This window comes from Hippopotamus amphibius, chromosome 9 (genome assembly GCF_030028045.1).
Source record: "Hippopotamus amphibius kiboko isolate mHipAmp2 chromosome 9, mHipAmp2.hap2, whole genome shotgun sequence".
NCBI classification, from domain to species: Eukaryota; Metazoa; Chordata; class Mammalia; order Artiodactyla; family Hippopotamidae; genus Hippopotamus; species Hippopotamus amphibius.
The window spans coordinates 55,723,760-55,749,751 of NC_080194.1; the positions used below are offsets into that span (position 1 = coordinate 55,723,760).

The 25,992-nt window shown below is 38.4% G+C and overlaps 1 protein-coding gene across 2 annotated transcripts in view; it reads left to right on the forward strand.

Annotated features, from left to right (window-relative positions):
• Window positions 1–25,992, forward strand: part of MAML2 (mastermind like transcriptional coactivator 2) — a 344,128-nt gene that overhangs the window by 308,296 nt on the left and 9,840 nt on the right. For both annotated transcript variants that reach the window (XM_057748803.1, XM_057748804.1), the window contains one exon: window positions 23,573–23,776. In XM_057748803.1, coding sequence (XP_057604786.1) covers window positions 23,573–23,776 — 204 coding nt within the window. The remainder of the gene's footprint in view (window positions 1–23,572; window positions 23,777–25,992) is intronic.

The following is a 25,992-nucleotide window of genomic DNA, read 5'->3' on the forward strand; positions in this document are numbered from 1 at the left end:
TTTCACTTGTACAGCAAAGTGATTCAGTTTTATATATGTGTATTTTTTTTTCAGATTCCTTTGCATTATAGGTTATTACAAGATATTGAGTAGAGTTCCCTGTGCTATACAGTAGGTCCTGGAGGGTTATCTATTTTATATATAGTAGTGTGTATATATATTAATCCCAAATTCCTAATTTATCCTTCCCCCCCACACCCCGCTTTTCCCCTTTGGTAACCGTGAGTTTGTTTTCTGTCTCTGTGGGTATATTTCTGGCTTGTAAATAAATTCATTTGAGGTAGACAGTTTTTGATATCAAAAGGGGACTTTGTAAATCTGAGGCATGGGGTCCTAATGGGGAAGGCAGTATGTGCATTAGACTTCAGAAGCAAGCAGGGGGTACAGAATCCTGTACAGATGAGATTTGCTTAAGAAAAATGAGGATCTGATGAAAGAGGGGAAAGACTTAGATAGCAGGGAGAGGGATTTTGAAGGCAACTTTTGCCTTTTATACTCTTTTGCCTGGAGATGGTCTTAGAAAGTATGTGGGTCTTGGTTGGGGTTTAGAAGTGAGGTAGACTCAGGAGGCCCCTTCCCAGTTCCTCTTCCTTTTCCCCTGCTAAATCTCTGTGTGTAAAACACTTCTATCTACATGCACTACCGTTCACTGACTTGTACCTCCAACACTGGCCGTGTAGAGCCTGGATCCACTGACTGAGCGCTCTCCACAGCCTCATGAAATGGCACTTAACTAGCAACTAGCATAAACCCCGGAACTAGGAGACTCAGGGAAACAACCAAAGTCTGCACTTTTAAGTCGTGAATATGGTGGGAAATTTATAAACTAGCAGCTGGATTTTTTTATTTGGACAAAAGTTTCACCCAAAGTGCACTACCACCTGCAATCAGATCCTTCCAATATTAAGGTCTTCGGAGGAATCTGTGCTGTTTCTGGTAGCTTGTCAATCCAGCTCACCGCCAGGCGTGTGGTTCTACATCTGCATTATTATTGCTGTTGTTATTAGGCTTTCACTCCTGACGTAGCTGTAATGGGCAAGTTCAGGGTACTTGTAGGGAATCCCCTGGCAGTCCCGTGGTTAGGACTCTGTGCTTCCACTGCAGAGGGGGCATGGGTTCGATCCCTGGTCGGGGAACTAAGATCCTGCAAGCCATGCAGTGCAGCCAAAATAAACAAATAAATAAATGTATTTTTATAGGACTCAGAAAGTTGAGTTACCTTAGCCGCGATAAAATTTGATATGCCAGGAGTTATATCTGAGCTGAGTGAATGGCTAATTCTTTCCATAATGTTTTCCCATAATGTATACTTTGCTCAAAAACTTGTCTGTGATTTTTAGAGCACCTTCAGCAAGCATTTCCACCCAGAAGACCTCAAGTTGAAGCTAATAGCTTCCTGTTACAAAAGTATTAGAGACCAAGCCCTATAGATATTATGTTCAAAATGATTGCTATGATCAAGTTAACTAAAAATTATCTTTGGCATTATTATAACTTCACTAGTAATACTTATTAGTAGTATTATTTGCTATATAAGCAAAACCAATATACAAAACTGCATATATTTTGAAGCAGATGAATTAGGGTAAGAGTTTGCATCACTAAGGCATTTGCCATTTTCCCCTTAAATTCTTTTCATTAACATACAAACCTAAACAAACAAAACCCTCCACATTCCTTTCTGCTACCTCTCTATTTTTCTCCCCTCCTTTTTTCATCAATACTCCTTGAAAAAGTTCTTCAAAAACCCTGAATCTTTCTCATACTATCTTGAACCCGTTCCAGGGAGGTTCTTGTCTCTAGATTTCCAATGAAATAGCTCTTGTCAAAGCCATCGGTGATATCCAGTTGTCCATTTCAATGGTTAGTTCTTAACTCATACAATGCCTTGTATGACTTAGCAACACTGAACCCGTTGATCACTCTCTTCTCCTTGACACACTTTCTTCCCTTGGCTTTCAGGACATCACTCTTTCATGGTTATCAGTCCCTTCTGCTGGCTTCTTCTTCATCTACCAGACCTCTAAGCATGGGGTGCCCAGGGGTTAGTCTTTGGACCTCTTCTTTTTATCATCTGCACTCACTCCCTAGGTGATAACATCCAAATTCATGGCTTTAAATATCTTCTCTATGCTGACAACTCCCAAATTTATATTTTCAGCCTGAATCTCTCTCCTGAACACCAGACTCATATATCAAGTTGCCTACCTACACTTGGGTATCTCAACCTTGACATAACCCAAGTTAAATTCTTTATTTCCAACCCCCCCCCCCCACTCCCCTCAAATCTAAAAACAAAGCAAAACTGTTTATCTCACAGTCTTCCCCATCTCAGAAAATGATTACTCAGGCCAAAAATCTTCTAGTTGCTCTGGACGCCTTCCTCTCTCTCTCACTCCACATCTAGTCCATGGGTTGACTTTATCGCCTCTGCCTCTGAGTCTGTCTGGAATCTGGCCACTTCCCACTGGCACCACTCTGGTCCAGACCATTCTCTCTCCCCTAAATTATTCCTTACAGCTTCCTTACTGGTCTTCCTTTCCCATACAAACTATTCACATAGCTGACAGAGTGATCTTTCATACATACATCAGATCATGGCACTCCTCCGCTCAGAATCCTCCAGTGCCTTTCCATATCGTTCAAAGTAAAAGTTAAAATTCTGACGATCGCATACAAGGCCATACAGTATTACCCTACCCACTCCACCACTACCACCCTCTTCCCCCCTTTTCTTCACTAGTAGCCACATCAGTCTACTAGCCATACTTCAGGCTTACTAAACATGCTCCCACCTCAAGACTTAAGGAATTTCAGGAATTCCTCCAGCTATCCTTTTACTTCCTTCAGGTAAAATGTCATCTTAACCCTGAAGTCTTCTCTGATCACCCTACTGCCTCTAACCCATACCTCCAACACACCCTATGCCCCAGTCCCACTTTCACTTTTTTATAGCACTTATCATCATGTAATATTATATGATCACATATTTATTATCTGTCCTCCCTCACTAAAATGTCTGCTTCATGAGGGCCAGGACTCTGTTTTATTTACTGCTGCAACCCCAGTACATGACATAGTAGGAACTCCAAATATGTTTTTTGAATGGAAGGAAGGAAGAAAGTAGGGGGAAGGGAAATATTTTCTCATAAACTTAGAGTGTGGGTCCGTTTTTAAGGTTTCATTTACGTGCAATTTTTCAGAAAGCAGAGGTTCCATACACCAAGATATGCCTATCCCTTCAAACTGGATTTGAATTCACCCTTTAGTAACTGAGGGATATCCTACAATTTAGCTAATCTCTCTAAAAGCCTCATTTTCCTAATATATGAGATGGGGGTAACAGTAAAATATACCTCAAAAGACTGTTGTAAAGATTAGATAGGATAATGTCTTGAAGTTGTCATAGTCAGCGCACACCCCCACAATTAATATTCTTTCTAGAATCTGAATATCTCTGCCAGATGCGGTGGGACACACTCCCTTCAAACTTGGGGAGGGGGAGGTTCAAAACATCAGCAGGAGTAAGGTGTCGGAGGGCATGTCGGAGGGGCACCAGGTCTATTAAGGGTCCTGACCCTGGTGCAGGTGCTAATTTGATACTGATCACCATGAGCTTCCAGACACTGGGAGGAGTAGGGTGGTCAGAATGACTCTTCAGTCTCTAGGATTCATCTTCTAGTCCTTCCCCTCGCCTTCACTTTCTTGCCCTCTGGTCCCTCCCAACATGAACCAACCCCCCCCCCCACCCCGACTCTACCGCCACCACCACCAAATACAAGTAGGCAGTGTCTGTTCTCATGACTAGTCAAAGAGCAGTTCCAGACTCAGGTAATAAGTTGATCTGCAACATTTCATTGCATGAAACTATCTACCTACACAGACACAGAGACCCAATCTGAAGTACCGATAAGAACTGATAGCTGAGGCCAATCAGTTTGAGTAAAGATGAAGCTTTGAGCCAAAGGACTTCAGAATCAACCTGAAGATGAACTTAAAGACAGCCCCAAATGCCATTTTTATGTGTATTTCCCTTACCTTCCTTCATTTTGGCTCTGGAAGCCACAAATACATGGTCTCTGATGTACACCTCTCCTAAAATTACATTCTTTCTTTTAAACTGTAACGACATGAGAAGTTACATAGTAATTACCCTAGTCACCAGTATTAACCGAGCTATGTTAACATGAGGCATTCATGTTAACATTCTATGCATCATCTCCTGCAGTCCCTCTGTTCATGATCCCCATTGCGCTAATGAGAAAAATCGAGATCTGAAGACATGAGTAACTGGCCCAGGATTTAAGCCCAGGTCTGTCTAAGTGCAAAGTCCACATTCATAGCAAACTATGGCATAATGCCTGCAGAAAATTAACTTTGACTTATGTCTTCCCTGTGGTATAGAGAATCTTCTATGCGCTCTGACATACATGGGTCATAGTTAATATGCCTCCGTGAATTGCCTCTTTTTGTGCCTTTGTAACGCTTTCACTTTATTATTCTTTGCTCTTCTGCACTTATTGGATTGGATCAGCTCAGTAGAAAACCTGTCTGCAACTTCATGCTTTTATTTTAGCCAACTGAAGTAGTGTTTACAAAATGATCTTTACATCTGTTATCTCATATGCTACCCTGGGAATTAAGCATCAGACTACTTTTTACAGATGAGGAAACTAGAGTTCAGAAAAATGAAACAGCTTTCTCAGTGTGGTATTATTCCTACAGCAAATGCAGGCCCTATATCTTCAAATTGTTTGTTGTACTACACCACATTGGCTTATACTTTCATATTATGTGCCAATAGTATATATTTACCACTGCTTTATAACAAAGACTCTGACTGAGTTAGATTTGTATTATTTCTTATACTGATATTAGAGCAGGGCTCTGAAGTCAGGCTGCCTGAGTTAAAACTTTGGCTCCATCACTTACTATCTAGTTGAATGATTTAACATCCTAAATGTCAGTTCTCTCATCTGAAAAATGGGGATACTAATAGCACCCACCATGGAAGGTTGTTACCGTTATGAAAAGTGGTAGTACAAAAGCGCCCAGCATGGCAACGGACTCCCAGTTAGTCTCCAGTACATGAGAGCTATATCGGTTTACAAGGCAGAAGTAGAGACACAGACGTGGAGAACAAACTTACGGACACCAAGGGGGGAAAGTGGGGAGGAGGGGCCGGGGGGATGAATTGGGAGATTGGGATTGACATATGTACACTAATATGTATAAAATAGATAGCTAATGAGAACCTGCTGTATAGCACAGGGAACTTCACTTCGCTGTACAGTAGAAACTAATACAACATTGTAAAACAACTATACCCCAGTTAAAAAGAGGAGAGAACTATATTGTTGACTACGGATAAGGACTCAAATAAACATGTATTGGAAGTTTTTTGAGATTTGCATACCCATGATATATAAATTGCTCTAGAGTTCCATGCCATCTACACATAGTTTCAGAGTCCCTTAACTTGTAATTGGTTTAGATCGTTGCCCTAAGACTGACATAAGCCCCCAAATGTTACAAGCTTAGCTTCTAACTGGAAAAGGATTGAAGATAAGCAGACCAGTTCAAGCCAAATATTGTGTTTTAAAAGTAATTTGTGTGCAGTGAGGTCAGTTTACCCTAACTACAGAGATACATAGAACTAGTTCAAGTTGAATTGAGTTAAAAGAATCAGATTGATTGGTTTGTAAGAATATAGTCTAAGACCATCTCAAACCCTGAAAACGTTCCTCCTGTAGTTCATCATTGCTTTCCTTCACAGTTCAGAGTTCACTGGTGTTAGTTTTAAATGCTGATCCCAGGAGGCCCCAGTTAAAAGATGTTCCTTTTCTGAATGGGGTTTCCTAACAGGCAGCTTTGATCTTAACATGAGTCAACGACCATTATGTCATCCTTGTCACATACATTTGGGTGAAGAGCTTAATTACCAATAATAAGGTGGTCTTTTTGTTTGTAGAATGTCATTGTCATTCCCTTTGCCTTAGTGAATGTAACTCAGCTTAAAGAAATTGTCGCTGTACACCAAAACCCTGAGGACACTGGAAGAATTGCGTATTTTATATTTTGTGATTGGATTTCATACTTTAGTTTTTAGTTAAAATCTTCTACTTGAACTACTGGAGACCTACTGTTACATAATTCTGACCTGTTGGAAAAGAAGAGTTAATAAGGACAAAGAATCCTCAAGGTTACTTCATTTTGATCTTTGTTAGATGTGATGTTATTGGAAAAACAATGTATTTGTTGTTATAACTGACTTCCCTTGGTCATTTTGTTGTTGTTGTTTGCATTAACCCTTGCCCCTCACCTCCTAGAAACTGTCTCAAAGCTACTCTTCCCTCTTCACCCGACCTCCTAGTAACTAGAAGCTAGTTCATAGTAACATGGTTATCATTAGTGGTATTTACATGGTGAAAGAGAAACAAGTAGAACCTCCAAGTCAATCTAAGATGAATACATATACCATTGCATGACCAGCTAAGACAGATAAATAGTACCTAGTCAAATAATTAAAAAACACAACAAAGAGGGGCATCGAATAAGATGATAACGATGTTAGTTATTACAACTCCGTTGCCTTGTGAAACAGAATCATTTGAAGGAGGATTTCTGAAAATATTTTTATTGCTTTTCAAAGCATGGCGCTTTGTCAACATAGAAGCCTTTTTTATGTAGAAACATAAAGTGAAGTTGTCTTATGTTCACTGCACAACTAAATTATATCAACTTATCATTGTGTTGCTTAAGGAAACAAAAAGATTTCAAAGGTTTATTCCAGAAAACAGTGTTTAATCAATTTCTTATACCGTCTTTGAACATAATCTACTAAGCAGATGTGGAGTTAACGGCTTATTATGTTCTCACTCCCTATATCCATTCAGAGTCTGCCAGGCTCAGAATAAAAGTCAAGACGTGCACATAGAAACTCTGTAGATGTTTAGAGCATTTGAAATTAAAATAGTGAGAAGGCTGCCTGGGCGTCCCTTCAGACATGGCACAGTGGAGCACAGAGACAGGAAATATGCCAGACTGCCTCTGCGGGAGGCTGCTGAGAACACGTGCATCAAGGAACAAGGAACTGCTTAATGATTAATCACTGTCAACCTTTGTTCTCGTTAAAGACTTGATTGTTGGACAAGGCTTGTAATGAGGGACTGTTTTGGTGTCTGTTGCTATGAGATTGTGTTCACTGATCCTCAGTGGATGTAAGCTGCTGTTCGTTTTTTGCCCAAGTAGAATAAACTTGAATGAAAATGTTCTAACAGTGCCTGCTAGTGGTGCTTTAAGAAGAGGTTCTGTACATTCTGTTTACCAAATGTTACTCCAGCCCTAAAATAGAGAACAGATATCTGAGAGTTTGTTTCAGTTGAATGATAGCATATGAGATTTTAGCAAACAAAAAACAAAACCAGAGAACTTTGATAATAAAAGAAGTAGATTTTAAGGAAGTAATGGTAAAAAGACTCTCCCCCAACCACACATATGTACATCTTTTTGGCAAACACAGATATTCAGAAATTAAAATTTTAAATTGTTTTACCATTTCTCTTGCCTTCAATAAATAAAGTATTGAGTTGTGTCTTGCAAACCAAATGCTTAACCACCAAATTGTGTGAAAGGCTGAAGTGTGTATTGGCAGTTTCCTAAAGGCTAAGGAAAATTTCGCATTTATTCTGTCATGGACTTTTGCATAAGCATTTTGATTCTTTATTTCACTGCTATAAAAGATCAATGGAACATCTTACAGGAGGAAAAAAACACTTTTTAAATGTAAGAAAGTATTCTTCTGGATCGATGTGACCTTAAAAGACTCTAAAACTGTTATAAACATCATTGCATCATTATTATGAAATTATTTTACAAGTATATACTTATGTGAAAGTACTAGAAGATATAGAATAACTAAAATTGTTGGTGATATTATCAGTTTATTACTACTACCCTCTAGCCAAAACGACTTCCCTCTGGCAAATAAAGTCTGCTGTAGTTTCTTGATGTCTGCATGAAGCAACTTTTCTTCTGGTTTATATCATATGTAACTATTTGGTTAAAAATATGTATCCCTTTCTTCTCTCCTTTTTAGTCTCTATTCCCCTTAACTCATCCACAGTGTAATCAGGGAAGTTAAGTAGGGACTGTTTGGACCTCCAGCAATCTAAAATATGGCCTCTGTTGGCATCCTATGTCCCTACCTAGTTTACAGGTAACTATGAATGTTCCATGGACATCCGAAACGATCCTGTAGACCCCAGGGACCCTGCCTCTTCCAGAATGTCCCCTGTGTATAAAGGTAGGAAGGGACGTAGGAAAGGCCAGTTGATCAGTCCTTGCATCTCCCAATTGATTTGCTCTAAATTGTCCCAGACAGGAAAACCAGTTTTTCATTTAAATCTCCAAATAGAAATCCAGTTTGCTTGGCAAAATAGTCACAATATATATAACCTGTAAACACTTAAATTTTCATAGTCTTGCCTCTATGTTTATGTATGTATCCACATGTAATTAAAGATATAGAACGTAAATTTTCTCTGACCACAGTATTTGTGTGTTGAAGTTACAATGGGGAAATATCCTAAATTGAGACAGAAATCAGGAGGTTTACAATGATAATGATAACTGGTTTGGTCACTTAAGACTTATTACAATTTGCAGCAAGTGGATTATCCCCAAAGCTACAAATTGTTCCTGATTCATTTGATGGAACTGCAACCCACTAAGGAATATATTTCAATAAGACATGCTTTATAAATCTTGGTAGGCCTGATTGTTTTTTCATCCTTGACCAGAGATATAAACATTAAGGAATACTTGGCTATTTTGTTAGGTAGATCCTTGAACAGATGTCCTTAGGCAATATGTCTAGTAGCTAGCCTAAAATCCTGGGAAGAAAACATACATATATATCAAAATAAATCACTCTCTATACAACATTGTGAATTATTATTTGCATTTAAATGGAAACATTACTGCCTTCCTTTACCATAATAGATGCTTACAAGTAAATTACCATACTTTTCATGGCTTTGCTAAGAACTGAAGGCACCATACATCAATGCCCATGTTGTTTTCTTCTACTCTTTAAAAACCAATGTAGTAGTTAAGTACACAAGTTAGTTCCACTGATGTTAAATTTGACTAAAAGTTATTCACCATATACCAATAGCCTCTCTTTAATCTTTTATAAACAATAAGTACAATTAAGTCACTAACATAACCTGTATTATTCAGATTTATTGCTTTTCCTCTTAAAACAGTGACCATCCACTTTCTTTTATGACCAAGGGCCAGGTGAAATCCAAAGATTAGCTCCTTCTTGATATGGAAACCTATAGCAGAGTATAGGAATGAATGTCATATTACCTGGGAGAAAACCATGAACCCAGCTGCCAAAAAAATGATTAAGGTAAAGTAAAGAAAATGTGTGAGAAAATATTCAGATTTTTGAAAGGCTAAGAAAAGTTGCAACATTGGAGTAGAGAAGGACTGCGGTACAAGAGAATGATCATCTTTAGCATTAAATGATAGATATTTATTTTAAAGGAACTGAATTGTCCTTCCTTTTGTATGATCTAGATAGCTACACTAACATTACATCTAACAGTGTAATTTTGGGGAATTCCCTGGTGGTCAAGTGGTTAGGACTCAGGGCTTTCATTGCCGAGGCCCAGGTTGGATCCCTAGTCAGGGAACTAATATCCCACAAGCCACATGGTATGGCCAAAATAATAATAATAATAATAACAGTGTTATTTTATTTCTAAAGAACTCAAAATACTCTAAGTTTAATAAACCTTCAAAATATTTATTAATTTAACTACCTTTCTAAAGTGGAATACTAATGCTTGCCCAGTATCTTAAAAAAAGCAAGTTTTAAAAATGATGCTAGAATCTCAGGGTGTCAATACAGCTGTGTCTACAAGGAGAAAACTGAAGTCAAGACCTGGCAAGGATTAGATAAATATGGGGAAGTTCAACTAAAAATCCATCAGGTAAACCAAGTCCTTGGATAAGATAATTAAGCCGTGTCCTACTAACACCGAAACAACTGGTTGACTCAGTTAATTTAGGTAAATAACTTTTGCAAGCCAATTATTTGGTAATACATAGGCAAAAAAAAAATAGTTGACTGATTTTAAGTTTCTGTGATATTCAGTGTTGTGGCATTTCACATACTTGGCCCATGTTCTGTTAAGTTTATGGACAAGCTAGAAATTTTTAAAATTATTTCTGTGTTTATTTTTCTTATGTGGATGGCTAGATAACGATATTTTCAAATTATAAAGGGAATCCAATTGGCTCAAAGTTAGTCACAGTTTGATTTAAATATTCGGAAATTCTCAGATATATACTAAATGAACTGTTATTTGGATCCAGCCAGCAGCTGAAGAGCTGTTGCAGTCCCAGATGTATGTCCTTTTCAAAAGTACCACATGGATCTGGAAAATGCAAAACAATGTAAACACTGGAAACTGTACAATATATCAGTCTCCCTTCCTGCATTCTCTTCTGATCAGCAGTTAGGAACATAAGCCACAAATGTTTATCCAGTTGAAAAATCACTGGACAGTTATGTTCAAATCAAGGATCTGTTTTCAGTTACAACTAACAGAATCCAATACAATCAACCTACCCAGATTGCTGAGAAAAAAAGGTTAAAAGTTCATATAATTCTGTATGTGCTAAATTTAAGTTCAAGGTTTTAATCATGAAAAGATTTTATTGTATCTTGAATTGACAATAACATATTCTTGGGCAAAGCATTTTATATGAGATCTGATACTATTTGTGTTTCATTGAAATTTTTGATATTCATGTTACTTTCTAATAACAGCAAAGTAATTGTGAATCATGTTATAAATTCAGTTTATCTGATTTGCAAGTAATTATTTATGTAACAAATATATACTGATTATCTGTGCTATGTCAGGCTTAGGTGTGCTGGTGGGAATGCATAGATGAATAAAACCATCCATATTCTTAAAGTAATAATAGTGTAGTAAGAAAAAACATATATGCAAATAATTTATATATTCTATAAAACAGAGAATATAGTTGGGACTCAAGCAACACCAATTGCTGTCACCAATGTTGGACAGATGCCAAAATAGACCTAGACTTTTTCTGAATTCTCTATTCAAATGAAGTAATACAAAGAGTCAGTTTGTGAACCCAAAGTTGTACTAAAAATCCGTGTAGATGAAAAAATGTCTTAAAAAGTGTTTGACATCTGAAAATAATTTAGACTCTCTACTCCACCTTGTAATTCAAAACAACAGAAACAGAGAAGCTAAAATACTCTGTGTGTGTGTGTATGTGTGTGTGTGTGTGTGTGTGTGTGTGTGTGTGTTAGACATCCCTTATATTATTACTCAACATAATTAATAGAAATTTTAGGTACATCTTTGTAGATTCATAGCCATAAAGTAACAGCAGATCTGGTAATAGTTGTACAGCTGATTTGATCAATGTAGACAGACAATATAATCAGACCAAAGAAAGTGGACCTTCCTCATTCTTCCGTGGTAGACTTTTTATTTAAGGTTATCATTTTTCTAAAACATTATTTTGGTACTCTGCAGATCAAAATGTGTTTGTATAGTTTGCATAAATAAGATTTGGTAAATAACCTGATTTTCTGGGAATTGATCCAAGTGAAACCTCTAATCTTTTGAAGTTCATCCTGTAGTGATTATTAGGGAGAACTCAGCATTTTTGAAGTCCCACTGAAGTATTTAGTGGCTTGCTTTTCTAATCCAAGGGAGACTTCAGGGCTACATTTAACAGAGAACAGATGGCTCCTTTTTTAATGTCCTTTGTGGTCATTATAATAATACATTCAAAAATAGCTAATCATGTCACATTAGAGTAGATGGACACATTTGAGGACATTGACCGTAGTCACTATACTGTATCAGTGGATTTAAATTTCCATGTCTGTTAGACAACCTGTAGTAATCAAGATATTCTCTCATTTCTCATAAGAGGAGATACATCAGAATTTGTAGGCTACTTTGTAGGTCAATGCATTTTGTATATTTTAGTGCAGAATGGATACTCAAAGCACAAAAATTACTTATAGCAAAATATCTTGTAGATATATTTTACAGAATCAGGGGGAAAAAAAACAGACCCTTTTACAGAATCAGTTCAGTAAAGACAGGTATTATTAGCAAAGCTATATAGTTCTGCATTGTACCTTCCACACGGAAGTATGTGAACAGGTCCAGAATTCAGTTTAATACATTTTTCAACATTTCCATCCCCAAGCTCAATTCATTTATCTCAATCACTTCAGAAGATAACCAGTTTGATTCCCCACTCCCCACCCCCACCTGGATCAATCCAGTATTTGTTCATTACATGCAAAACTACTGCATGTCATATCATTAGGTTGCATTTGACTCAATGGAAAAAAGAAATCAAATTATTTCATCATGGTGATATCTGTTGTCACCTTGATTCAATATAAATGAAATTTCAACTATTCTAGCACTAGAATGGAATTTAGAGATTTAAACCTAACTTCCTTGTCTTAAAGTTGGAGAAAGTAAAGCCTAGAGAGGTTAGAAGAGAAGACTATGAAATTAACAAGGGTCACAGGTTGCAGGAAACAGATTCCTACAAGAATCAATGAAAGAATGTCATAACGTGTAAGTAAGAAGTCAAAATTGTCAAGGAAAAGAATAGTGTAAAATAGGTGCTAACTTTTCTTGTGTACCTGCTCTGAGCCAGAGACGGTACAACATATTTTACCTACATAATCTTATTTAAGCCAACACAGCAATCGTATGAGGAAGACATTGTTATTTTACCACTTAATAGTTAAGAAACTGAGACATAGAGACTTTTATAACTTACCCAAGAACAATTAGTAAGTTATGGAGGAAATATTTAAACCCAGGCATTTTGACTACAAAGCCAGCATTTTTTTCATCGTTATAGTATTTTGTCACAAGATATCACATGAGATGTGTGAGAATTTTCTTGTTTCTCACTTCTCCATCTTAAAGAGATAAAAAGCTAAAAGTAGTCTGTAAAATTTTTATTAATGTGAAATTCCAGAGTCAAAATTCCATATTGATTTTTGTTCTATTTCCAAAGGAAAAATCTTATAGTTTTTTCAAGGTATTAGAAGCCATCTTTGGAAATCGATTCTTAAAAATTCCAGATTTGTTGCATGTATAATTTGTACATCATTTTGATTTAAAAACCATCCCTTTAAAAAGAGATTTTCTTCCTTTTGAACTGTGGTGTCATTTATCCCTTCTTTATTCTCCATTACTACTTGTTACTGGATTACCTTCACTTTTAATGAGAACAGAAAATGATGATAACTCATCCCTTCCCAAACCATGGTACCTTCTAAACATTTCTAGAGGACTAGCACAAGTTTAGGGTATAAAAGTTGTTCCTAATGTATGTCCCTTTAACTAAATGTTTTTGTAAAGAGGAGTTATAAGCTTAATATAGTTATACATTATACCAAAGAGAGAAGAAGGGATTAATATCAACATAATATAGAGAATAAACTCAACAAAGGATAAAATTACACTGAAACACAAGTTCCTAATCGCGTTTTAGTTGGTGGAGGCAGTGGTGATAATACTTAGCTATTGCTGAGTTCAAGTCACTAAGCACATCTCAGGATGATTATTGCTTGTTGGTTTATTGCTGGTATTATTACAAAACCCCACACTCTCCTCACTATCTGGCCATCAGAAATTGTGTATTATTTTGTCCTATGCCTTGTGTGTATATGTTTATATTTACAGTCCGTAAACATCAAATCGATAGGAAATAATAATATTTTCACGTATATGGCATACCTGATACTACTATACTAAAGCACGTCACTTACTTTATGTCATTTGTTCTTAACTATTTAACCACTACACTTCAAGGTAAATGTTATGACCCACATACTACTTTGAAAAAAGTGGAGCTGAGATTCGCACCTAGTTTTGTCTGATCCCAGAATGACTGTTTGCACGATTGCTGCCTATCCATTCAAATTGCTTTAGAACATTTTTAAATATTTTGACTCTTACCTTATTTTATTACGCCTTCAAAGTATTTTGCATTTTAAAGGCATATGTGTAAAAAAAAAGACAAACTTCTTAACCTATATCCTTCGCTTTAAAATGGGACTCATAGTTAAAATTATTGTGGAGATTAAGTAATAAATGTCAAGCCTCCAACACATGGCCTGACACATAGCTTTCAAAAAATGGTAACTGTTAGGAGAAGTGGCATTCCATCGGTGTGCCTTCCTCCCACCTTACAACAAAGACCCGGAGTCATTGCCATGGTCATCGTCACCATCTCCATTATCACTCACCACTAGCTCTTTTCCTTCCTAACACGTTTTTTTGTGCCCTGGGCGCCTCTAAGGTGGCACACCCATTAAGGCAACACTGGATTTAACAACTTTGCTCAACCTTTGCCTTCTGTCCTGCACTGGCTTTCCAGCTGCCTTTGAAAAGAGCTAGCATTTTCATCCCATGTGCCTTACAGCAAGTTCTGTCCCCATTTTCTAGTTTGTACTGCTTCATTTATTCATGTATTTATTTATGCAAAAAAAAACATTTATGGAGAGTCCACCGTATTCTGGGAATTTCGTGATGAACATCCCAGCCCTCTATGCATTTATAAGGGAGACAGATGTAAGCAAACAAGCAATTGTGATACAACGTGACAAATGCTACCTGGCGGATCAGCACCAGCTGTTAGGGAAGCACAGAAGAGGGCACTGAACAGCCGGGGGAGGTCAGAGAAGAATCCCAGAGAAAAGGACATCTGAGCTGAGCCTAGAACAAGTGGGTGTTTACTTGGTAGGGAGGCGCAGGGGAATAGTGTTCCAGGCAGAGAGGATGTGAACACATGCAAAACTGTGGAGAGAAAGAGCTCTGTGAGACTGGAGAATTGTGAGTGTTTTCATATCACTATAGTGTAAAGTGAAGAAAGGACGGGTTGAGAGATAAAATGGGAGGAAGGATGCAGAGGCCAGATCATAGAGGGACTTATTTCTATACCATTTTGGGGAGTTAGGACTTGATTCCAAAGGCAGTGAGGAGCCTTGAATGGTTTTAACCTGGATGTGCAGTGTAGAGGACGTATCCAAGGGGAAAATCATTTCGTTTCTTTCATAAACACTAACGTTTGAGGGATGGGAGGCGGAGTTCTCAACCTGAGGTCTATGGATGGTTTGTGGATGTTTAGAAGATTTGTAAGCTCCTTGAAGTTGTAAACAAAATTGTTAATTGTACCTGAGGGGAGGGGAGGAGAGGGAGAATCCATAGCCTTGTGAAATCCTCAAAAGGCACTGTTCTCCAACGAAAAGTTTGAAATCACTGCTCTAGGGGCAGAAAGTGAAAAGCTAACTTACAGAGCAGAAATTTCAGGCCTGTCACAAAGAGCCCTTCTAAAGCTGAAGCATTTCTCTTTTAAGAAAAATTTCTCATTCCTTCCCCTGAGTTACCAAAGTCTTCCCACTCCACCCTGACCTACTGACGTTTTGTTCCTGGCCACTCTCCCACCTAAATGCTGCTTCCTCGCTCATGGAACTGTTCTTCTGTGCCAACCCATAATAAGTGTCCACGCCAGACGCTAAGAATAGACACAGTGTCCTGGTGACTTGAAAATTAGGTAACATCTGAAGGATGAACTCTACAGTGACCACAAACTCATTCTAATCATTTGAACCAAACAGATTATAAATATATGATCAGAGTTTCCCTGCAGGGTGGAGGAGAAGGTTCTGAGCAAAAAAAATGCCCTATTAAATAGAGAAAAGCAGCTACTGTTCAGAGTTGCAATGGATACAGAAAATACTAATCTAAATATATCCTTGAGTTTGCATATTCTACCTTTCAGCATCTCCCCTACCCGCCTCACTCCCAACAAGCCATTTCTATCAGACAAGCTATCATTCTCTCAAGCAAATAGATTGTATTCCGTTAGTTTCTCCTCAGCGTATTTTTCTGGATTTGGATATGGTTCTTCATCTTTTCATTAGGTTTTGTGACTTTGTACGAGTCAATTCTTTAACCTTTCTGGGCAGTGTCTTCAACTGTAAAATGCAGCTGGATAAAAGATCTGTAAAGTTGCTTTTCAGTTTCTGCTATTTGTAATGGTGGCCGGAGTGAAGGGCTATTGTAAGTAGACCTCAGGATAGATATTTCTTATTCCCAACTTGCCTTTTCCTTCCAAGGATTGCTGGGTACTTTTCTCTAAGGCATTTTATCAATTTAATGTAAAAGACCAAAGTACTTAGCACGACTTGGCTTACAGTTAAATAGAGCAAGGGTCAGCAAATGTTTTCCATAGAGGGCCAGATAGTAAATATTTTAGGCTTGGGGGTCATAAGGTCTCTGTGGCAGCTATTCAGCTCCGTCGTAGCATGGAAGCAGCCACAGACAATATATAAATGAATGGGTATGGCTATGCTCCAGTAAAATTTTACTTACCAAAAAAGGCAGCAAGTTGGATTTGACTGGTCATGTCATAGTTTAATGACCCTTGAAATAAATGACTGGAAACCTGAGGATAGCAGTGTTTTATCCCTTCAGTTTTTCTGTTTAAAAGTTATTTCCTGGATGACTTCCTGATCATTGTTTTGTTGTCATAGTCATTGTTGCTGCTGTGTCAAACAATAACTTTTCCTTTAGTTCAGCCGCTCACAGCCACCTCCCCATCCCTGCCCCAGATACATAACTTAAGTGGGCCTGCCATCTTGCAGGGGATCTGAAACAGTTAAGGCAACTTGTTTCTCAGGCATAGAGATCAAGAAATGGCTTCACAAGCAGACAGTTCAGACGATGAATAGCCTGGAGGAACAGTTGAACAGTTAGTTCATGGAGACAGGGAAACAAGAAGAGAAGAGGAAAAGAGGCAAGGGCGGGGGGAGAAAGATGGATTGAATAGCAAACCAGTTTGTGAGATCTACTGTACACGCTTGCCCAGCTGGGTACTTTATCTTGAATGTGTTTTGCAAACTGCAGATGCCTAGCTCTGGAAGCCAAGAAAAAGAAAGGGCAGTCATTCCACGCCAGAATGCTCTCACGGATCCCAAGTAACTTACATTACTTCATTTTTGTGGGGGAAAAAAAATCATTATATATCCCCCTTCTAAAATAAGTGACAAGAAACAGAGAGCCATTTTACCCAGATGCCCAAAACAGGACAAATGTTTTTTAGAGGTTTTTTTTTTTGGTTTTGTTGTTGTTGTTGTTGTTGTTGCTGTTTTAATATTAAGAGAACAATGCTTGTCTGATAACTGCTTGCTTTGTGAAACTTTTTATGTCACTGTTCAGCCCACAAAACTGCTTTAATAGCAAAACTGACTGAATTCAGTGAGTATTAATATTTCAACATACTTCAGTGAAACCAGGGATATTTTTGTTTGCTGTTTCAGGACATGTCTAATTGGACCCCATTTTACCTCTTGCTGAAATCAATCCCATTTCACAGAACCCTCGCGTTCCATTAAAATGAAAGGGGCAATCCTAGCATTTTTATCAGTTAACATTTTTTAAAAAGATCTCTCACATATTGACCATGAATTACAGTGTCATTTTATCAAAGTCAGACCTAGGGGCCAGGCCTAGACTCTGGTGTTTGTTACTGAGATTTACAAGGTTTTCTTCATACATACTCTTTCTTTAAATATTTATGCCTAAAATTTTAAAGAAGAGGGTATTGGTGAATTAGCTGTTAGGGCTGGAATAGTGAGATTTGTTTCTAATTTTTAATTTGGACTTTTTTCAAAAGGACTTAAAAATGGCTTTAAGAGAAATGTAGGTGATAAAAAGGAGGACAGGTAATTTGTCCTCTAAGGAAAAGAGGTTCCCATTTAAAAGAGTTCAGGTGTTCCCGTAATTTTCAGCCAGATTTTATAGCCATAGTTTGTGATCTTGCTGAGTTAGTACTTCCCATGCTGATCCATGGACAAGCTCTTAAGTCAACAAAGTAACACATTTGAGAAAGCATTCGTTTACCACATTTTCCATACACTAAAATATGCATCCAGCTTCATATAAATGTAAATCAGCCTTACACATGGCCACTTACTTGTGAGCATGTTTTGCTTTATCCAGCTAAAAGGTTTGGCCAACATATACATGACTTACCAAATGGTCTCCTAACATCCGTGAGACTATTCTGGAAAATACATTTCCCATCTATAGTCCAGTTGGAAAACCTGGAAGTATAGACAGGCTGCAGAGTTTTCCAATCAGGTTGCATGGCCTTTGATCCCCAAGGCCTGAAGAATGCGTGATGCATAGTATTGGGTTGGCCAAAAAGTTCGTTCGGTTTTAAGTAAAAATAAAAGACACTGTTCATTTTTACCAAGAACTTTATTGAACAATGTATTCACTAACCGAATGAACTTTTTGGCCAACCCAATGGACGCTCAAATATTTGTTGAATGAATGAATAAGAGTACAGTGAAAATAATTCTAAAGATATAGCTTGGTTATTAGAATTTTATTAAAAAGATACAGTAATTCTTTCATGGGTCTAAGAGTTCTGTGATGGATTAAAATAAGGATTAAGAAGCTTCAACCATATTTAAAGCACTTGGCATGCTACCCTAATTCAGTAGCTTAGCCAATATTACATAAAAAAACTTCACAGGCTTAAATACACATCACACACACTCACATAGATGGGGAAGACTATCTGTAAGTGTATATTAAATGTAAATTTATGTTAAATCTTAGGAGGATAGGATCAGCAGCCTGTTTGTATGTTAGCATCAAATGTCATAATTTATTGGTAGAAACAGGAAAAAAAAATACACAGAATGAAAGATCATTCAAGTTCATGATTTGAATTAGTCTCTAGGAAACTAAATTTTCTAGCATATAAAAGACTACATCAATAGAAAAAGCCTAATTCATTCACACTCACACACACACACACACACACACACACACACACAGGCTGAAAATATGTCATTTTTACCATGGCCTTCACAAGCGCTTGAGGAGAAAATGTTTTGAGGGAGAAACAGATGATTTCTATTAAGTCAGGTTCTACATAGGCTGAGTTTAAGGCAAAGAGTGAGACTGAATATGGAAATCAAAGCCAACACATGGGAGCATATTTTTCTTTCAAAATATTTTATGTACTAAAGTTTGCACAACATCTTGGCAATGACAGCAAGCCTGTGTAAGGAGGTGTTTTGTGTTTCATAACTAACATAAGGGCAAAAAAATGTAGCAGCTTCCATCATGAGCAGAAAGAATGTGTGTGGTAGAGTACATGGTAAGGCCCGTGGGCTAGAAACTACAAGGTTTAAAAATCTACAAAATTCCAAAAGAGAGCTTATCTCTTATTTTAATATCTTTTGGTATTGTAAAGGAATGAAACTAAATTTAGCATAGTCCATCTGTTTGATTAGAGAGAAAAAGAGACAGAGTTACATTTTCTTGGCATGCAGATCTTTTATAAATCTTAGCAGAGGGTAGTTTTCCAGATTTCACTGGAAATTATTTTGATGATGTTCACCGATTCTGCCAACATTAAGCATTCCGTCCACCTCTTTTCTTCCTCTTCATTTTTCCCCTTTCTACATACTTTTTTAATCTTTAGAAAATAGAAAACTGCTGATCACATAGATATTTGGTAAAGTTTATCAAATTTATTAATGGATGGATGGATACATGAGTAACTAGACTAGGCATTAGGAGATATGGATTTTACTCCTAAGGCACTGTTTTTTAATGCAGTAACTTTGAGTGAGTGTGCATGTGGGCTTTATGATGTGTGTGTCTTAGATTCCCAGATAAAACATAAGCCAGAGATTCTTTTTTTTAATTGAAGTATAGTTGATTTACAGTGTTGTGTTAGTTTCTGGTGTACAGCAAAGTGATTCAGTTACATGTATAGTTTGTACAAGGTATTAAACATTATAGCTTATTACAAGATGAGTATAGTTCCCTGTGCTATACAGTAGGACGTTGTTTTTTATTTTATGTATAGTAGTGTGTATCTGCTGATCCCAGACTCCTAATTTATCCCTTCTCCCACCCCCCTTCCCCTTTGGTAACCATGTTTGTTTTCTGTGTCTGTGAATCTGTTTCTGTTTTGTAAGTAAGTTCATTTGTATCATTTTTTTAGATTCCACATAGTAGTATCATATGATATTTGTCTTTGTCTGACTTACTTCACTCAGTGTGATAATCTCTAGGTCCATCCATGTTGCTGCAGATGGCATTATTTCATTCCTTTTTTATGGCTGAGTAATATTCCATTGTGTGTGTGGGTGTGTGGGTGTGTGTCACATCTACTTCACCCCGTTCATCTGTCGATGGACACATTGTTGCTTCCATGTCTTGGCTATTGTAAATAGTACTGCTGTGAACATTGGGGTGCATGTATCTGTTCAAATTCGCGTTTTCATCTTTTCCAGATATATGGCCAGGAGTGGGGTTGTCGGATCATATAATAACTCTATTTTTAGTTTTTTAAGGAACCTCCATATTGTTCTCCAGAGTGGCTATACCAGTTTACATTCCCAACAGTGTAGGAGGGTTCCTTTTCTCCACACCCTCTCCAGCATTTATTATTTGTAGACTTTTTGATGATGGCCATTCTGACCAGTGTGAGGTGATACCTCATTTTAGTTTTGATTTGCATTTCTCTGATCATTAGCAATGCTGAGCATCTTTTCACGTGCCTTTTGGCCATCTGTGTGTCTTCTTTAAAATACAGACCAGAGATCTTAACTTCAAATACCTACATGGGCCAAGCAAGTAATAGAAATGAGGGGAAAGGGTGGGTATAATAAAATGAGGAATAGTGGGGACTGTGGCCAACTGGAGAGCACAGGGGCTTACCTATGTTTAAAAAATGATGGGAGCCAAACATACCACATGTGCAGTCAAGTACACTTACACCATAAGCTCCTTCACAAAAATAGTTGTTTCTAAAATATCTCTGCATACACAAAATAATACAAAGATAAGTAAATAAGAAAAATATTAATTGCTAAAATTTATCTAGTACCTACTAAGTACCTAGAACTGGCCTAATTTTATGTCATGACTATAATTACCTTCATTTTACGCATGAGGAAATTAAGACACAATACACAGTAAATCTATATTGGTTGCTCTATATAATAATTGGGGGCTTCCCTGGTAGTGCAGTGGTTAAGAATCCGCCTGCCAATGCAGGGGACACGAGTTTGATCCCTGCTCCGGGAGGATCCCACACGCCGCAGAGCAACCAAGCCTGTGTGCCAAAATTACTGAGCCTGAGCTCTAGAGCCCGCGTGCCACATCTGCTGAAGCCCGCATGCCCTAGAGCCCATGCTCTGCAACAAAAGAACCCAGTGCACCGGAACAAAGAGTAGCCCCCTCTCACCACAACCTTGTGCAGCAACGAAGACCCAACACAGCCAAAAAATAAATAAATAAATAAATAATTGGATGTTAAGAGATAAAAAACAGCACAGTAAAGAACAAAGTATCAGGGCCCTGAACTGAGCCCCTAACCCAGATGAAAGAAGCACACTCTTTCATCCTGGTGAGAGAGTCCCCTGGCTTGTAGAACATGTGGGGTGAAATCCTTCCTGAGAGCCATGATGGCTTGAAAGCTGACAGATGTGATTGGGCACTGGGTGCAGATGTGTTAGGGGTGGTTCCTTTAAGCTGCTCAGAGGATGTTCCTACCTCAAAGCTGACTCTAACTATTTTTCATTAACTGGTGAGGAGGACCACCCCCTCCCAGTCCCCATACCTCTGCCCTTCTCCCTAAAACACTCCTTCCAGGTACCTGATTGAGGGTGACCCCTGAGCAGAGTGCTCGATACACGTTTGCTGCATGGACAGATGGGTTGGCCCAGGTTTACAGCATGAAGCTCTTTCTCTCCAACTCTTCCTGTCTCAACTGAGAGACAATAGAGGATAGTGATTGAGAACTGGAGTTCTGGAGTCAGACAGGCCTGACTTCAAATCTTCCTCAGCTACTTACAGCTGAGTGATCTCTCTGAGGCAGTTTTCTCATCTACAAAATTAGATGAAAATACTAGTCCTTGCTCATTGTTCTGTTAGGAGAATGAAATACTATTAATCACATAAAGCATTAAGCACAGTGAGTGGCCTGTAGCAAACCTCAGTGCATAGTCATTTTAGGATTATTTTGTATCCCTTTGCCTTTGTGGCAGTTGGTGAGCTTTGTGGTCGCAGGGATTGTTAAAGCAAGCCCATGCTTCCTACATCCCCAGGCTTGGATTGGTGGCTTTTGTTTTTTGTTTTTTGGGGTTTTTTTTTTAGCTCAGCAGATAACTAAAGAAAGAGCAGGCAAGTCCACAAACGGAGTGGAGTACCTACTATTTACTACTCTTCAAGCATCATGGGAGTTGCTTTATCTTTTTAATCTCTTGTAGCCTCACCCAGTCCAGCTGGGAATGAAAGTTGGATTTTATCGCACCCATATAGGTAGTGTTTCTCATAGAGCATTCCCTGGATCAATGAGCATTAGTAGGTAGCTGAGCACCTGAGTAGGTACCGGATCTTTGGCCTCAGAATTTCTAGAACAAGGCCTGCCTGGGCATCTGCTTCCCAGATGAGTATCATCAAAGCGTGAGGACCTTTGATTTAGTACTTGTATCATTTAATCTATAACTTGATTCTATATTTCCTTGTATTTTACATGTAAGCATGTCATTTCTTCCTTAATTAGATGATAAATTTTCCAAAATGAGGACCATGTTTTCTGGTTTTCTTGTAACCCCAACAGTGCACAGCTCAATCCTAAACACACCATTGGGAACTAGTGAAAATACCTGGCTGGGTTTAGCTTTCTGCCCTGCAGGGTCCTGACCTGTCAGTGCCTAAAGATTGGTAGAGACCTCAAATTAGAAAGGCAATACACCAAAACCCAATATTATTTAATATGCATTTGTGAGTCTCCGACCCATACTTCCTTATTGTCAGTTGGTGTACTTTTACTGATTAATGCACTGAGGTTCCTGACTTACTGACCAGGGAGGAAAATTAACAAATCTCCGAAAAGTGAAGTCCCTAAGAAGTTTCAGTGTTTGTGAAACAGAAACTCCCAGGTGTTCCTGCCTTATCACAGAAAGCTAGGCCCCTTCTGTCCAAAATGGTTATTCAACTTTTAAACACATGAGTTGAAACGATTTTCATTGCAGGATCAGCAATGATATGGGCTAACTTTAGGGAAAAGGAAGAACTTGTTACTTTACGATGTGTTTGTTCCTGAGCAATTGAGAGGTTTGCCATATGTTTTTATGGTAATTTTCTTTGAGGTCCCATAAATACCTTGGAATGCGGAGGTTCTACCATCAGAGTCACATGGGAGCTTGTCCAGTACCCTAATGTCATTAACCCAGCTGCTTTGGTTGCTGTGATATGCAATTATTTCTTCTACATTTAAAAAGCAATTCTCTGATCTCCAACCCATTAACCGTGTTTGATCTTAACGAGTTGAAAAATGTTTGGAATCTAAGCTTATGATCTTTGCAGGAGTTTTTTCTTCTTTTAATTCACAGTAGCTTTCCACCCCCTCCCCTTCTCTTTTTTAGGATCAACACTCTGTGGTAGGCCAGAACGCAGGCCCCAGTCCAAGTCCCAACCCCTGCTCAAATCCAAACACTGGAAGTGGTTACATGAACTCCCAGCAATCACTGTTGAATCAGCAATTGATGGGAAAGAAACAGACTCTACAGAGGCAGATCATGGAGCAGAAACAGCAGCTTCTCCTCCAGCAGCAGATGCTGGCTGATGCGGTAAAACTTTCTCCCAATTTCTGCTGTACATACCTGTTGGCCCAACAGAGGGAATTCATTATTTTCCATTTCTACTTACTGCCCTTGTCTCTGTGTCTACCTGTGGGACAGCAAGCAGGGTGTCCTGGCTGTAAGAGAGGCTAATTCTATACATGTAAAGTGCTACAGGGGAGGAAAAACAAAACAATACAGAAAACACCCTGATTTAGCAGCTGCTGGACACTTGGAATGCACAGCACCTGGGCTGACTAGCCCGACCCAGCCCAGGAATGTTCAGGGCGCTGCAATCAGGCAAAAGAAACCAGTGTTGTTCCACAGCCCCCGGGGGCAGAAAATAGGGGACAAAACTTTAATCAGCTCAAATCCAAACTGATTTTAGAGGTGAAAGAGTTTTGAAAGCAACTTTAAAAGCCAGTGTGCAGTTTCAAAACTTAAAATTTGGCCTCCAAAATTGAGCATCTCAGAAGAGGAGATGTTTTTTTAAGGAAAACAAAAATGTATTGCCCACTTTCACCACATGTAAGTGGCCTTACCTTAAAGGCAAGGTTGTTGTTTCCCACACATTCCCCAAGCATTAAGCGTACTTCAATATTTATCTGCTCGTCCCTTCTGCATTCTCAGACTCATACAGTCGACAACTACTCCGAACCCTTCCTGCCTTCTAAGACCAAAGCCCTTTCTCCAAATTTTATTCTTTCCCTTCAAGCTATTTGGCCAAATGAAAGAAGGAGGCAAAGTTAACCATCTCCAGGTTGATAGAGCCAAAGTACACAGAAAATAAAATAAAATAAAAATAAAAATAAATTTATACTCGAGTAGCTTTGCAGTAAGAGTCAGAAACCTAGGGTGTGATAAGCGCTATAATTCATTCAGTAAATATTTACTAATTTACAGTGGGACTACAGCCATAAACAAGACAGCCCTGTCTTTGTCCTCAAGGAGCTTAGTGCCCTCTGGGGATGTCAAATAAATAGGCAATTGTAATACATGTGATTAAATGCTGTGATGTGGGAATTACCAGAAACAGTTTCAGAGAGAAAGCTGTATCCACTGAAGATCTGAAGGTGAAGTAGGAGATGGAGGGAAGGACAGGGGAGTATCCAGCCAGAAAAACCAGCATATTCAAAGACTCAGGGGACAATAAAGTATCCTACATATTGTTTTTGCTGAGGCATGTCATGTGCACAAGGATAGGGAAGTGAAAGGCTAGGAGGCCAGACATCAGAGACCAGAGGATAAGGCTTGATAAATCAGAATTTACATTGTCAAAAAGCAATGGAGGAGAATTCCCTGGAGGTCCAGTGGTTAGGACTCTGCGCATCCCTGGTCGGGCAACTGAGATCCCTGCAAGCCATGCAGTGCGGCCAAAATAAAAAAAAAGAAAGAAAAGAAAAGCAATGGAGAGGACTTTAAAGCATTTTAAACAAGGAAGCACTAGATTCAGATTTGGTTTGCATTAAATAAAGGTATAAACATAGCATGGGAAAATGTAATGGAGGGAAAGGTAAAATCCAGCCTAGAGAGATTGAGGATAATCTCCCAGAAGAGAGAAAATTTGACTTTGACTTTGAAGGATGGTAAGATTCTTATGGACAGAGTGGTCCACCATTCCAGGTGGAGGGTGGGCCAGAGACCAAAAGGTATGTATTAGTTGGTTAGTTTGAGATTGTATTATGAAATATCTAATGCATAGTGAAGAGTATAAATCATATAACAACAATCCTTTATGTTTTTTAAGGAATGACAAATGGAATTAAGTTTGGAGTCCAGAGCATGTGAGAAGAAATAGTGAGAAATAAATTTACTTGACCTTGAACAAGGAATAGTGAGAAACTTACAGGTGACCTTGAATGCTGCCCTAAGGTATAGGGGAACCACTGACTGGATCACTAAGTGACACAACTAATTTCTACTATAAATCATAGTTTTGAAATCTCCACTCCTCCTGCCCACTCCGTCCCTTTTTGTGATCTTCATAAACAAAATAGCTTAGAAACAAGGGCAGTAGAAGAGAAAAACATACAATCTAAGATTGGCTTACTGGGTACACTTTCATCATTCCTATCCACGCTAGTAATTTGTTGACTTATAACAGGCAGAGGTTGAATTTCTGGATTTTCAGCTCTCATTAAAAGGCAAGGAAACATTCCATGAGGGTCCAGTCCTGGCACTATCCTAACTCCCATGGAGTCCCAGTTGAGTCGAGTCACCACTGG